The 16,518-nt window shown below is 39.0% G+C and overlaps 1 protein-coding gene and 1 non-coding gene across 2 annotated transcripts in view; both read right to left on the bottom strand.

Moving 5' to 3' along the window:
• Positions 1 to 9,283: 9,283 nt before the first annotated feature.
• The window catches only part of LOC149129007 (UDP-D-glucose 4,6-dehydratase-like), a 29,479-nt gene continuing 22,244 nt past the window's right edge, over positions 9,284 to 16,518 (bottom strand). The window contains exons 11-13 of the mRNA XM_089346839.1: positions 15,802 to 15,967; positions 12,477 to 12,633; positions 9,284 to 10,257 (exon numbers count right to left, since the gene is read on the bottom strand). Coding sequence (XP_089202965.1) covers positions 10,199 to 10,257; positions 12,477 to 12,633; positions 15,802 to 15,967 — 382 coding nt within the window. The 3' untranslated portion in view covers positions 9,284 to 10,198. The remainder of the gene's footprint in view (positions 10,258 to 12,476; positions 12,634 to 15,801; positions 15,968 to 16,518) is intronic.
• Trnas-gcu (transfer RNA serine (anticodon GCU)) lies at positions 13,090 to 13,171 on the bottom strand. The gene has a single exon. It is a non-coding gene; the product is annotated as a tRNA-Ser (tRNA).

The following is a 16,518-nucleotide window of genomic DNA, read 5'->3' as shown; positions in this document are numbered from 1 at the left end:
GTAAACTTTTCTCCACATGTGAGTGTACATAAGATAGTCATCATCATCATTTAACGTCCACTTCCCATGCTGGCATGGGTTGGACAGTTTGACATGGAGCTCACTAGCACAAATGTACACAGAATTATTTTATTTTAATTTTGACTGTTTAGTGTGCTTATAATTAAAGAGAGAGAGAGAGAGTGTGTGTGTGTGTGCGTGTGCGTGTGTGTGTGCATATGTGTGTTTGAATGTTTACAATCTGTGCTGAACTACAAACGGTGACTTGTATCTGATCTACAAAACAGTGATGCCTGTTGGCATGTCAACAAATTGTCCATTATCTCCGTGCTTTTGAATTTGTCTGAAATGAAAATGTCCTTAACTTTAAAAAAAGACTTAAAGAGGTTAGTGACAAGAAGAGTGTTACCCATAAAAATCTTGTCTCAAATAATTCTCCATCTAACTCATGCTAGCATGGAAAAAACATGCTAAATGAATAAACAAATGAACTCTTATGACTCTGCAATTTTACTATTTTGCCAGTACCGTGCTGGTGGCATGTAAAAGCACCCACTACACTCTTGGAGTGGTTGGCGTTAGGAAGGGCATCCAGCTGTAGAAACTCTGCCAAATCAGATTGGAGCCTTGTGTAGCCATCTGGTTCACCAGTCCTCAGTCAAGTCGTCCAACCCATGCTAGCATGGAAAGTGGACATTAAATGCTGATGCTGATGATATCATTCAATGTATCCTTTAATTTTTCAGACAGAAGGATATGATTTAGTTGCTATGCCTACCAACCACAGGGAACAGTGATTTTTAACCCTTTTTAATGTACTGCATACTGAATAACACACTAAGTGTTAGAGTACAGCAGCTTTTTAAAAGTTTTGTAATCTTACAGGAAATAGAGTGCAAAGAAATAAACATACAATGGTGCAGTGTATTAAAAGTGCTCAAGTTTTCTAAAATTCTTAGCATTTTCTGATTCCCCTCAAAAAATCACGTGTGTGGCACATATATGTGGGCCATATGCAAAACTTTCTGATGTTATCTTCTGATGTGAAAAACTTTGAAACGCCGACACTTCAGGTCACCAGGTACGTTAATGACTTAAAAGGAACCAAAATGAATGGAATGAATATATATGTATGGAGGAGGGGTAAGAGTGTGAAAAGGTTAGAAGTCTGGAATGTAAGGTGAACAAAGTGGAAGGGATGAGATATGAAATCTAGAGAGAAAGTAGAAAGAGACAATACTTTAAATAAAGCAAAAAGAAACAGTGAGGAGTTGGTACTATTCAAGAAGCGTGGTCCCGGTGCACACACTCGCGCATCCGCGCTAGCTAGTCGTGTCTAGTCGATCCTCCAACGACTATCTAGCACATATGGGCAAAACATGTATGAGGGTTTTTTAAAAGCAAAGTAAATAATTTTTTTTAAACAAAGTAAATAATTTTTTTTAAACAAAGAAAATAGAACACAAAGTAAATATCTTTTTTTTTTGTTGTTGAATCTTCCCCATCTTACTCAAAAAACGTCGTTTTACGTTCTTCCAGGGTGTATTTTGGTGTCACGTCTATTTCAGTAATCCCCCCAAAATTATTTACTTCGTTTAGAAAAAAACCCTCATACATGTTTTGCGCATGACGCACACTCGCGCTAGGTAGTCGTAGGATCGACTAGTCACGACTCGCTAGCGTGGATGCGCGAGTGTGTGAGTGCACGCACCGGGACCACTCTTCTTGAATAGTACCGAGGAATTTAAGTAAAAAGAGATAGGGGAAGAGAATGGAGTGGGTATTCTAAAATAACTTAAAATACCACATGTTTAATAATAAACATGTTGCTGCTTCACTCACAAACCTCTTAGATCCACATTACTCTCAAAAATGGCCCTTTAGCTGATTGAAAAAGATTTACTTACTGATCCCCATAAACATTGACTCATACACCTCTTTCTTTCTTTCTTTCATTCATTCTTCTTTTCTTGCTTTTTTTCTTTCTCCTTCCTCTCTCCCATCTGTCATTTCTCTCTTTACATTATCTGTCTGTCTCTCTCTTTTCTTTCACTTATATTCACTCTTTTCTCTACTTTTACTTTTTCTCTGTCTTTCTTTCATTTGTTCATTTTCTGCCATCCTTCATCTTCTCCTCACTTTTTCTCTTTCTCCATTCTCTCATTTATTCTTATCCACTCTCTCCTCATTTTTTTATCTCCCCCCACTCTCTCTCTCTCTCTTCACATCCTTTCATTGTTCTCTCCTCATATACTCTACATTTTCTTTATCTTTCTCTAATACATTCACCCTCTACTTTTTTTTTTTTCATTTCAAGTTGGAAAACCAATTGAAGTTCCTTTGATAGAAAATCCAAGTGATGAGCAGGTTGAAGAAGTCCACAAGATTTATCTGAACAGTCTGTATGAACTTTTTGAAGAATATAAGGGCAAATATGGCATTGATGAGATGAATCACTTGATTTTCGAATAACCTTTTCACATCTTCAAAATTAGAACTCTTTATATATTTTTCTGTTTTCTTTTTTCTTTGTTGCAATTTCTTGGGTCAGTTATTTTCTTCTATTGTCTATATAATTTTATTTAACTCTTTGTTGATTCTTCAATTTAGAATTTCATCATTTTGGTTCTTCATCAGTACAATGGAAATAAATAATTTATATCAAATTACATTCTACCAGTTCATGGTTTTAGCGTGATTTTGGATTTAAGATTAAAAATGGAGAATTTTTTTTTTGCATATTTTGTTTGTTGTTTGGTCAAAAAGAAGAGAAGATAAGAAAAGATGGTGGAGAAGCAGAAATGGCAGGGACACCCTACCTTTCACAGCTTTATAAGCCCCTGGGTAGAGCAATCTATAAGTACTACAGAGCATTGCCACAGAAAGTCACAACATGCATTGATTAGCATTGGAGTAATAGACAATGGCCCAGTGTGTCCATGTCTTAAATTGGAACTGTGGTAGAACAAAGGTCCCGAAACAGTGGGTGCAGTTGGTGTTCTTTCATCCACTAATATTTCTTGGGGGTACAAAATCAAAAATTTGCACTCCTTACATTCCTTTGCCAAGTTCAGAAAATAGTGTCAAAAATTGATCTGTAAAAGTTGCTTGAAGTTAGATTTCTTCTCAAAACAAAAACAAAAGACAAAAATGAATATAACAAATGATGAAGCTGGTCAAAAAATTCCCAAGGGAATTCCCTAGAAAGATATATTTCTGAACTAAAGCAGTGTTAACATCAAAAGTATGTGGCAGCAACAACAACATGACCAACAACCACAGCCACTCCTCAATACTACCACAATTGAGGAATATCCTTATTCTTCATTTCTGCTGAATACCACAGATGACCCATCATCATCATTGCCATTATGTTCTACTGCTACTTGTTGTTGTTGTTGTTAGCACTGGATGCCATGGTGTGATTTTGTTGAAGGTGGACCAACACTTGCCAGGCAGAAGCCCACTCACTTGGCTCAGAGGACATCATCACTTCTTTTAGGCCACGCCTTGTTGTAGCCAGCCCGCTTGGCATAGCCTTCTTCCGCTGTCACAGCCATTGAGAAACATAGATGTTGCTTTGTCTGCCTGGTCAACCGTTGAGGACTTGATGATTCCTTCTCGTAGCCTTAGCCTAAAGAGGCATCCTGCAAGGCAGCAGAGGAGGATCTAATTTTTACCCATTGGTGGGGCCCTAACAGGTGCTACCACTCCGCGCCAGAGCAGACCTGGGAGAAATGGTAACTAAGGGGTGTTTCTATGCTCCCTTAACTCCTGTCCTCCCGAACTGGAGCTTCACCACCAGTTGCAGTTTTGTGTCTTACCCAGGACACACAACTAAGCAACAAGATCAACATTCACAGTCACTCCTCAATACTATTAAGCAATGCAATCCCTAGCTCCACTCAAATTCCTCACTCTCTCAGAATAACACAAGAGATCCATCATCACCTTTGTCATCTTATTCTACTACTACTCTGTGGAGGCGCAATGGCCTAGTGGTTAGGGCAGCGGACTCGCGGTCATAGGATCGCAGTTTCGATTCCCAGACCGGGCGTCGTGAATGTTTATTGAGCAAAAACAGCTAAAGCTCCACAAGGCTCCGACAGGGGATGGTGGCGAACCCTGCTGTACTCTTTCACCACAACCTTCTCTTACTCTTTCTTCCTGTTTCTGTTGTACTTGTATTTCAAAGGGACCAACCTTGTCACACTTTGTGTCATGCTGAATCTCCCCGAGAACTACGTTAAGGCCAGTCAAGCGGTACTGGCAACGGCTACGCTCAAAATGGTGTATTTTACATGCCACCTGCACAGGAGCCAGTCTAGCGGCACTGGCAACGACCTCACTCAAATGTTTTTTCGTGTGCCACCGGCACAAACGCCAGCAAGGCGATGCTGGTAATGATCACGCTCAAATTATGCTATTTACGTGCCACCGGCACGGAAGCCAGACAGCTGCTCTGGCAATGATCACGCTTAGGGAAAATAGCATCCTCAACCTTAGTCTTAACCATTAATGCAGACTTTAAGGTCATTCCCACATGGCCATGTGGTAAGAAGTTTGCTTTTTACCCACGTTTCTGGTTTGGATTAGGGTTAGGGTTAGGCTTGGATATGCTAAATCACCTCCCAAAGAAAGTCAAGGAAGAAACAATCATGGTCTCATTTGACGTGATTAATTTATACACCAGTATACCTCATAATTATGGACTTGAGGCAATTCAATTCTGGCTGGATCAATTCCCGAAAGAAATCCCAAACAGGATCAGTAAAGAATTCATTACTAAATCGGTTGAATTCATCTTACGAAACAACCACTTCATGTTTGACAATACTTTCTACCGACAAAAATCCGGAATTGCTATGGGCACTAGGGCAGCTCCAGTCATTGCGAACCTAACAATGGGTTACTTGGAAATAATAATATACCAGGAATCTTTATCCACCTTTGGAAACACCCTTTCCCAATACATAAAAGAAAATTGGAAAAGGTTCCTGGACGACTGTTTCATACTCTGGAATGAAAACACAGATGAACTCTTGAAATTCAAAAGTCTATTGAACAGTGTCAACCCAAACATACAGTTCACAATGGAGTACAACCAAAATGAGCTCCCATTCTTGGATATACTAATTAAAAAAGTAAACCTAAAAATAGAAACGGACATATTTTACAAAACCACAGACGCCAAACAATATCTACTATTTGATTCATGCCACCCAAGACAAACATCCCCTTCAACCTTGCAAGAAGGATATGCACAATAGTGTCATAAGAAAATACTAGAGACTACAGACTACAAGAACTCAAAAACACACTAATTGACAGACACTACCCAGTTCAACTCATAGAGGATGGAATCAGATGTGCATCACAAATTAACATAGAAAACTTAAGAAAAGTTAAACACAGCAACACACATTCCCCGAAAATACTGCCGTACATATTCACATACAACCCCAGAAACAAAGAAGCCTTCACCATCATCACCCAAAACATACCAATGCTACATAAGGACCCCAAATTAAAGGAAATTTTACACACACACAAAATCATCAAAAGCCACAAACAACCAAAATCACTGAAAAAGATCCTCACAAAGGCAAAATTATTTTCCGAAACAACAAATGCGAAAGTAAACAAATGTGGTCGACCAAATTGTGCAACATGCCCAAACATTCTAGAAGGTTCAGAATTCCTCTTCAAAGAGGGACACAAATTCAAAGTTAAATCTAACTTTACTTGTGCCTCAGAAAATCTTATTTATGTAATAAGATGCTCGGGCTGCAACGAGAACTACATAGGGTCCACAGGATTATCGCTCAGACGTAGATGCACTCTGCACCGCCAGCAGATTGCATACCCAGAATACCGAATGATACCTTTTAGTGATCATATTGAGAAATGCGCAAAACAAATGCTACCACAATTTATAATCTTTCCTTTTTATCAATGTGCCATTAAAACACCAACACAGATTAGATTAAATAAGGAAACCTTTTTCATTCAAAAATACAAACCCAAACTTAACCATTGCTAACACATTTAAATAAGGAAATTCATCATCCCACTGAGAAAAAAAGGGAAAAAAATATAGAACAAAACCATGGTAAATTAATCAAATTCTACCACCTCCTAGATTTCGATTATCTCCCCTATACCGGAAGAAATTCCTAATTACCTCCCCCTATCTAGAACTCTTCTTTTTCAGACTGGAGCGAACATGTTACAATGAAGTAGAGAAATTTGAAAAGACAACACGAAACCGGTTATTTCTCAAAATACAATTTTTATATACCAAAAAGATTTTATAACATGTTCTAACATTTTTCTGACATAATTTAAATATATACTTTAACCATGTAACACAAGCCTTCTGTAGTTTCTCCACTCTAATTATCTTTTATATATATATATATATATATATGTAAATGTACTATAGAATGTAAATATTAGATGAAAAACATTTGAATAGAAAAAAAGTGAAAACCAAGCAAATTAATTTTCAGATATATAAATATACACACACACACACACACATATATATATATGTATATGTATGTATGTATGTACATATATATATATATATATATGTATATGTATGTATGTGTATATATATATATATATATATATATATATATATATATATATATATATATATATATATATATATATATTTATTTATATATATATATTTATTTTTATATATATATATATATATATATATATATATATATATATATATATATACATATATATATATATGTGTGTGTGTGTGTGTGTATGTATATATGTGTATATATATATATGTATGTATATGTATATATGTGTATATATATATATATTTATGTATATATTAATATTATCTCAGTTGAAAAAACTTCAATAATAAAAATATGTTAATAGTAACCAGGGTAGCAAAAATTACATGAAAACTGGGATATCATACCCGGTTAATAGGAAGAAATACCAAGTTAAAGTGATGTATTTTGAGTAGATATGAATAATAATAATAAATGGAGCAAAACGCATGCGTCTTGCTTAGGTATGTTGGTTCCCTGATGATTAATTTATGTGCAATTCCAGCACCTCTTACTTCTTTGGAGTAGAGTGCACATATATTTTGAAACATATGTAGGAATTAAAGGAACTTATTTATTATATGCATTTTGCTCCATTTATTATTATTCTTTATATGTATATATATATATGTATATATATAATTATATATATTTATGTTTGTATATATACATATATATATGTATATTATATGTATATGTATATTATATATATCATCATCATCATCATCATCGTTTAACATCCGCTTTCCATGCCAGCATGGGTTGGACGATTTGACTGAGGACTGGTGAAACCAGATGGCTACACCAGGCTCCAATCTGATTTGGAAGAGTTTCTACAGCTGGATGCCCTTCCTAACGCCAGCCACTCAGAGTGTAGTGGGTGCTTTTACATGTCACCTGCACGAAGGCCAGTCAGGCGGTACTGGCAACGGCCACGCTCAAAATGGTGCATTTCCTGTGCCACCCACACAAGAGCCAGTCCAAGGGCACTGGCAACAATCTCGCTCGAAAATCCCACGAAGGCCAGCCAGGCGGCACTGGCAACGGTCACGCTCAAAATGGTGCATTTCATGTGTCACTCACACAAGAGCCAGTCCAGGGGCACTGGCAACGATCTCGCTCGAAAACTTTCATGTGTCACCCGCACAAGAGCCAGTCCAGGGGCACTGGCAACAATCTTGCTCTAAAATCTTATGGTGGCCCCGCACAAGAGCCAGTTCAGTGGCACTATATATATATATATATATATATATATATATATATATACATACATATATACATATGTATATATACATATATATATGTCATATATATACATATATGTATGTATACATATATTTACATACATATATGTATATATACATATGTACATATATATATGTATATATACATATGTACATACACACACATATATAAAAATGTATATATACATATATATACATATATATATACATACATACATATATACATACATATATATATATGCATTTATATATATGGGAGAATTTATGAAAAAAACAACAGACAAAGACAGGTGGTGTAAACAACAAATGGACGTATTAGTTTAACACTCGGGAATAGAGAAAGTCTTTGATGTTTCTAGCTTACGATATAAATGTAGTGGTCAGCGATCTATTTGGCGAATGCCAGACAGAAGGATCACACAGGAGAGCGAAGAAAAAGGGGAGATGACAAAGAAGTGGTGACCCGAAGACGAGAAGCTGCGTGTGTGTGAGAGAATGCTGGTGATCTTAACGTATGTATGTGTGTATGTAGGTGTGAAGGTGTGAAAATGTGGGGAAGGGAATTGGTCAGTGCCAGAGTGTGCATGGTGGTGTGTTGTGTGATATGGTGTAGCATGGCGTGATGTGAGGGTGTTCGGAGGTGGGGAAGGCAAAGGCAGGGCAGCCGAGAGTGGGGAAAGCATGGGTGGAGTGGGGGTAGAGGGAGGGGTATGTGGATAGGCAGAGGTTGGGGTGGGTGTAAGGGATGGGATGGGTGAGATGAGCTTATGAGGGAGGGTTAAGGGGGAAGGGGAAGATTGATATAAGAGAGGGGGAAGGTGGGTATGGGAAGAGGGAGAAAGCGAGGAGAGAGGAAGAGAGTAAGGGGTGAAAAGAAGTAGGAGTGAAGAGAAGTACAGAGAAGTAGGAGTTGGAGCAGGAGAGGAGAGGTGGGTGAGAGGAAGTAGGAGGGAGGGCGGAGGGAGAGAGAGAGGCAGGAGAAGGGTTAGATGAAGAGGGGAGGGGAGTTGAACCCATGTGGCGCAAAGGAGCAAAGAGAGAAGATTAATCCCTGTTCACGGCGCAAACGGGAGTCCGGATGCCCCTGTGCAAGGACAATCCAAACATGGACAGGTGTTGCTGCAAGGAGTGACCGGCAGAGTGGAAATGGCGTGACACCGGGGTGTCATTGCAAACGTTGATGTCTCGGAGGTGTTCCGCGAATCGGTCGGCCAGGCGGCGCCCCGTTTGTCCGATGTACAGAGAATGGCAGAGAGAGCAGGAGATGCAATAGATGATGTTGGTAGAAGTGCAGGTGAAGGAGTCGGTGATGCGATAGGGTCGAGGATGGGTGCCGGTGAGGAGGGTGGTGTTGGAGAGGTAAGGGCAAGTGCGGCAGCGTGGGCGGGAGCAGGGGAACGAGCCAGGTTGGGAGGTTGGGTTGGGGAAGGAGCTGTGGACCAAGAGGTCTCGTAGGTTATGGGCTCGTTTGAAGGAAGGGAGGGGTCGGTTAAGGAAGAGGAAGATGTGGGAGGTGGAGGGGTCGGACTGGAGGCGCCAGAAAGCTTGGAGAATGGTGCGTTGGAGGGGTAGGGTGATGGGATGGTAGGTGAGGGGAAAAGGGAGGCGGGAGACGGCAGGGCGGGTTCAGGGGTAGAGAGCAGATGCACTTGAAATCAGGTGGCTACAGCTGGATGCCCTTCCTAATGCCAACCACTCCGAGAGTGTAGTGGCTGCTTTTATGTGCCACCGGCACAGAGGCCAGTCAGGCAGTACTGGCAACGCCCATGTTCAAAATGGTGTATTTTATTTGCCACCTGCACAGGAGCCAGTCCAACGGCACTGGCAACGATCTCACTCGAACGTCTTTGCACGTGCCAGGAAGGCGACGCTGGGCACAAGTGCTAGCACGATTTTGCTTTCGCTTGCCCCAACAGGTCTTCGCAAGTCGAGTTTCGTGTATATATTTTATGTATATATCATCATCATCATCATCATCGTTTAACGATGATGATGATGATGATGACATATACCAAACTATCCATCCCATGCAAGCATGGAAAATGAACATTCAGAGATGATGATGATGAGTTGTGTGTTTGTGTCTCCTTCAACTTTTTTCTTCGCTTTGGGGTACATCTAGTAAATTATAAAAACCATATAAATATATTTCTTAAACCATACAAATGTTTAAATTGTAAAACCCGTATAAATATATTTATAAACCATACAAATATTTAAATTGTAAAAAACATATAAATGTATTTATAAACTATATAAATGTATTTTTATTAGATATGTGTTGTTTCATCTTTTTGTGAAGTTCAGTCTTCTGCTTAGTAAGTTTGTAATGACCATAAATTTTTAATGTGAATTGTCTTCCTTTTAATTTTAGTCTTCCATATCGGTTTCAACAGACCAGTTGTTAAGGTGTTTTCTATACCATTCAACTGTAAAAGAAGAATTATAAATATTCAATTTCAACAATAAACTATATCATATTACATTGGAAAATATATATTTATATTTCGAAAATTGTAATTTCAAAAAACAACAAAAATTATCTGTCCTTTAGAAAATCAGTGTTTAAGGAAGAAGAATATATAGTGTATCAATGTAAGGTCAAAACAGGGGATCGTATGTATTATTACACAGGTCAATCTGCTACAATTTGGAAATCTAGATTACGTAATCATTTTGATTCATTTAAGTATAGAAGAAAATGTAATTCTATCATCATCGTTTAACGTCCGCTTTCCATGCTAGCATGGGCTGGACGATTTGACTGAGGATTGGCAAGCCAGAAGGCTGAAGCAGGCTCCAATCTAATCTGGCAGAGTTTCTACAGCTGGATGCCCTTCCTAACGCCAACCACTCCGAGAGTGTAGTGGGTGCTTCTACGTGCCACCGGCACGAGGGCCAGTCACACGGTACTGGCAACGGCCATGCTCAAAAAGGTGTTTTTTACGTGCCACCTGCATGGGAGCCAGTCCAGCGGTATTGGCAACAACCTCGCTTCAATGATTTTCTAAACGTACCACCAGCACAAGTGCTAGGAGGCAACGCTGGTAACGATTACGCTCTAATGGTGCTATTTACGGGCCACTAGCATGGAAGCCAGACAGCTGCTCTGGCAATGAACATGCTCGACAGTGCTGTTAGTGCTCCACTGGCGCGGTGACCAGTCATCGAGCATGGTTCAATTACGATTTCACTTGCCCCAACAGGTTTTCGCAATTCTATGAATCTTAAGAAATGCATTTGGAATTTAAAAGACAGGAACATGCTGACCGAAGCTTTGTAATTGAATGTGGTAGGCAGAAGTTACTGCTGTGTGAATACATATGTGTGTAAGTGCTTGTGCCTCTCCAAGAGAGAGGGATTATTAGTTATACACCATCATACAATACTGGTCATTTTAAATGTGATTTTTACTTTGAGGAAATGTATTATATAATTACTTCTAAACTGGTATTATTAAACTGTAAAAGTACATTTACACTGAAATGTTCTCATAAGTATAGAAGAACATTTAAATATTTCAATACTGAATAACTCATCAATTATAACTGCTTTTCCTAAAACCTAATACACATAATTTTTCTAAAAGTTATTTTAGCATATTTAATAGATAGATAACTAATTGTCATGACATAGAATTTATATGTTTCCAATTGTTGTAACATAGAATTTTTTATTCATTCATTATCTACTGATGTCATCAAAAGTTAAATACTAAACTGGCTTTTCTTAGAATATTATATTACTTCTTAACATTCTTTTTGCAAGCAGTCAGCTATTAGAGATATTTTCTTAGTTCACATTGAATTTAATCCATCTTGGATTGCCTTGATAACATTGTGTTAGCATATATTTTCAGATATATTTGACTGGTATTTTATATCATTTTCTGTATCTAAATATACTGGCACTATAGAAACAATCATTGGTAATGTATGGTGTGCTCACCAATTAATGATGTGATTTTCTCCATTCTTATTCTTGTTGTTTTACACTCTGAATTTCTTGAAATTCTTCTAAGCAATATTTGGATTTACTTGTCATACATGAAAAATTACCTTGGATGTTCATTCTCCTTGTATTTATTGTTGTTTGTGGTGCTGCAATGGCCCAGTGGTTAGGGCAGCGGACTCGCGGTCATAGGATCGCAGTTTCAATTCCCAGACCAGGTGTTGTGAGTGTTTATTGAGTGAAAACACATAAAGCTCTACAAGGCTCCAGCAGGGGATGGTGGCGAACCCTGCTGTACTCTTCCACCGCAACTTTCTCTCATTCTTACTTCCTGTTTCTGTTGTGCCTGTAATTCAAAGGGTCAGCCTTGTCACACTGTGTCACGCTGAATATCCCCGAGAACTGCGTTAAGGGTACACGTGTCTGTGGAGTGCTCAGCCATTTGCACGTTAATTTCACGAGCAGGCTGTGCCGTTGATCGGATCAACTGGAACCCTCGACGTCGTAAGCAGCGGAGTGCCAACAACAACAACAAACCATAATTCACCTTTACATAGAGTGATTAGTGGTTAATGATGGGAAAGGTATCATAACACAGTAAAAACATTTATTCCAACAAAAAAAAAAGAAGCAATGCTATCCTGTTCATGCTAACTCCGAAAAAAATGCATGTAAAACTATAAGAATAAAAACTCACTTGTTCTTTCAATTCCAGTTTTCCAAGGTTCTTTTGTCTTCCATCCAAATTCAAGTATTTTGGTATAATCAATATTGTACTGATTATCATTAAAAACTCGATCTTTCACAAATTCAATGTACTTTGCAATATCATCTTCACTGGTAACATTTTTAGTCTAAAAATTCAAATAATAAAAAAATTACAAAAACACCCGAAACATATACTCTTTTACTTGTTTCAGTCATTTGAGTGTGGCCATGCTGGAGCACCGCCTTTAGTCGAGCAAATCAACCCCAGAACTTATTCTTTGTAAGCTTAGTACTTATTCTATTGGTCTCTTTTGCCAAACCGCTAAGTTATGGGGACGTAAACACACCAGCATCAGTTGTCAAGCGATGTTGGGGAGACAAACACAGACACACAAACACACACATATATATATACATATACATATATACGACGAGCTTCTTTCAGTTTCCATCTACCAAATCCACTCACAAGGCATTGGTCGGCCCAAGGCTATAGTAGAAGACACTTGCCCAAGGTGCCACACAGTGGGACTGAACCTGGAACCATGTGGTTGGTAAGCAAGCTACTTACCACACAGCCACTCCTGCACCTAAAATGTAATCGACGAGCATGAGATTCGAACTCATGCGGGGAGACCCCAATGGATTAGCAGTCCATTGCCTTAACCACTCGGCCACCTCATCCTCTAAAAGTTTTACAACCACGATGAGACTCGAACTCGCAATCTTCTGATTCGAAGTCAGACGCCTTATCCATTTATTAAAAATAAATTGATTTAAAATGTTTCAAAATAAATTATCTATTTTAAAATAGGTAACTTAAAATCTTAGCTTTTATCCACAACAGTCCTGGACTAAAAATGAATTTAATCAGTGAAGATAAATTGAGAAAGTATATGGTTTACTGTTATTGCTTTAGTCCCAGGGTCAGCCATGACTGAGCAAATCTATGAGCAAAAATACTCCAGCCTTGACCACCATAGCTTTTTGTCAAGCTTAGTGCATCTATAATTACATAATCCAACATGTCCTTTTTAAAAAGACTGTAATGTGTGATTTGAAGAACATTTGGCTGCTATTTCTAGCAGTCATGCAACTATGTAGAGGCTTCCTCACTGGCTCATTTAGGGGTTTTGTTAGTGTTGATGGGATCATTATTAGCTGTGGTAGTAGCAGTGACAACAGTTGAGATGATGATGATGACGATGATGATGATGATGACAATGATGATGATGATCGTTTCTAAATCTACACCATAAACTGACAAATCTTACACTCCTTTATTGATATGTTACAGAGTTTAAAATCATCATCATCATCATCATCATCATCATTTAACGTCCATTGTCCATGCTGGCATAGGTTGGACAGTTTGACCAGGTTGGCACACTGGAAGGCTGCACCAGAATCCAGTCTGATTTGGCATGGTTTTCTACGGCTGGATGCCCTTCCTAATGCCAACCACTCCAAGAGTGTAATGGGTGCCTTTACTCGCCACCAGCAAAGATTACTCAGTTATTGAACTCTATATTAGTAGAGGGGATATAGGTGATTATATGATTAACTTCACATTATTTTTTTTCTTTTGATCCTTGGTGGGTGGAAAGGCAAAGTTGACCCTAGCAGGATTTGAACTTACAAAATAAAGAGCCATGATTAACAGGTATTTTTGTCCAATACTCTACTGATCCTACCTTTCCATCACCTTTATTATTTAATTATCATCCTCAACCAACATTCCTGTGCTACTTAAGTTTTTATGTCTACTAATGTTATCAAATCAATCCTTGTGCTAGTCGTTTTGCCAGTCGTTTTGCAAGTATACACAAGGTGTAACAATTTTGAACTGATATTATCACCTTCATCAACATCATTATCATTTGAAATCCACTTTCCATGCTGGCATGGGTTGCACAGGTCATGATATGAGACAGTTCTTATTTGAATCTATTGCCTCTTAGATATGTCAAAGGGTCATATCACACTTGTACATTTTAGTTTTGTCTTAGTTTCTACACTTGCATGCATTTCTTATCACTGGTCACTTTACAGAGTGTCATCATCATCGTTTAACGTCCGTTTTCCATGCTAGCATGGGTTGGACGATTTGACTGAGGACTGGTGAAACCGGAAGGCAACACCAGGCTCCAATCTGATTTGGCAGAGTTTCTACAGCTGGATGCCCTTCCTAACGCCAACCACTCAGAGAGTGTAGTGGGTGCTTTTACGTGTCACCCGTATGAAGGCCAGTCAGGCGGTACTGGCAACGGCCACGCTCAAAATGGTGTATTTTATGTGCCACCCACACAAGAGCCAGTCCAGGGGCACTGGCAACAATCAAGTGTATTGGATGTATTTTATAGGGACACTATAAAGGGCTCTCAAGCACCGAACAAAACTAGAGGGTCATTCACTAACCATTTTACAAAGTGTACTGGGTGTACTTTATCAAGGTACCTGTACTAGTAAGTGGGATCTGTCTGGTATACTGTAAGATAACTGCCTAAAATTGCTTTGAAGTGAAGTAATTTCTATGAAGCTCAGAGGCTAGGATGTTAATGTGAAAGACTGCTGATTACATGTTCATGTGTGGAGGCGCAATGGCCCAGTGGTTAGGGCAGCGGACTGGCGGTCATAGGATCGCGGTTTCGATTCCCAGACCGAGCGTTGTGGTGTTTATTGAGCGAAAACACCTAAAGCTCCATGAGGCTCCAGCAGGGGATGGTGGCGAACCCTGCTGTACTCTTCCACCACAACTTTCTCTCACTCTTACTTCCTGTTTCTATTGTGCCTGTAATTCAAAGGGTCAGCCTTGTCACGCTGAATCTCTCCAACAACTTTGTTAAGGGTACACGTGTCTGTGGAGTGCTCAGCCACTTGCACATTAATTTCACGAGCAGGCTGTTCCATTGATCGGATGAACTGGAACCCTCGACGTCGTAAGCGACGGAGTGCCAACAACAACATGTTCATGTGTTCAAAGCTTGTAACAACTATTATGTTATGTCACTAGACAAGATACCTAATCTCTACTTGACGAAGTCTGCCTGGCTGACAACAGACTCTGCATTTTACAATAAAAAGGACAGCTAGCTATAAAGACACTTCTTCTTAAATACCCAGAATCTGTAAAAGCCACCAGATCTATACTAGCATTGAACAATTGCTAGAGTGTAACACTTTTTCACACAGCTGTCCTCATCCATATGCAACACATGACCGTATCAGCACATTCGTCCCACTTGCACACCAAATCAGATACTTCTTATGTCCAATGGATAGTAATGAGAACATATATATATATTAATACTTACTTTTTTTACTAGAAGTTTTGCCAGCCCAAGAATGGAAATTGAAAATTTACTGCCAATATTGTAGATTTCTCCATGTTTACCCTTATGGATAAGAATATCAATGGCATTGATGACATCACTGACATAGACGAAATTTCGTACTTTTTGCCCATCTCCATGAATGGTGCTGAAAAGAAACAATGAGAAATATAAATAGATAACTTTTAGATAGTTTGATATTTCATTTGACTGCTTACCTAATCACCAATTGTTGATCACTTACTATAAGATAACTTAATGCATAATACGAGGATGGATTTTCTTTTCATGTCTGAAAGGCCACATTAAGTTAAGTGTAAAAGATTGCATGCCACCACCGCCTGTGTTGTCTTCATCATCATCATCATTGTTTAACATTTGCTTTCCATGCTGGCATAGGTTGGACGGTTTGACTGAGGGCTGGCAAGCTAGAAGGCTCCAATCCAATCTGGCAAAGTTTCTACAGCTGGATGCCCTTCCAAGAGTGTAGTGGGTGCTTTTTACATGCCACCAGCATGAGGGCTAGTCAGGTGGTACTAGCATCAACCATGCTTGAATGATGCTTTTTTTATGTGCCACCCACTCGGGAGCCAGTCAGGAGACACTGGCAATGACTACACTCATAAGGTGCTTTTTATATGCCACTGGCATGGGACCAGTCAGCCAGCACTGGCATCAGCCATGCCCAAATGGTGTATT

Source organism: Octopus bimaculoides, unplaced genomic scaffold (assembly GCF_046866305.1).
Source record: "Octopus bimaculoides isolate indiv1 unplaced genomic scaffold, ASM4686630v1 contig211, whole genome shotgun sequence".
Classification (NCBI taxonomy): Eukaryota; Metazoa; Mollusca; class Cephalopoda; order Octopoda; family Octopodidae; genus Octopus; species Octopus bimaculoides.
This window is presented reverse-complemented; position numbering and strand designations above follow the sequence as displayed.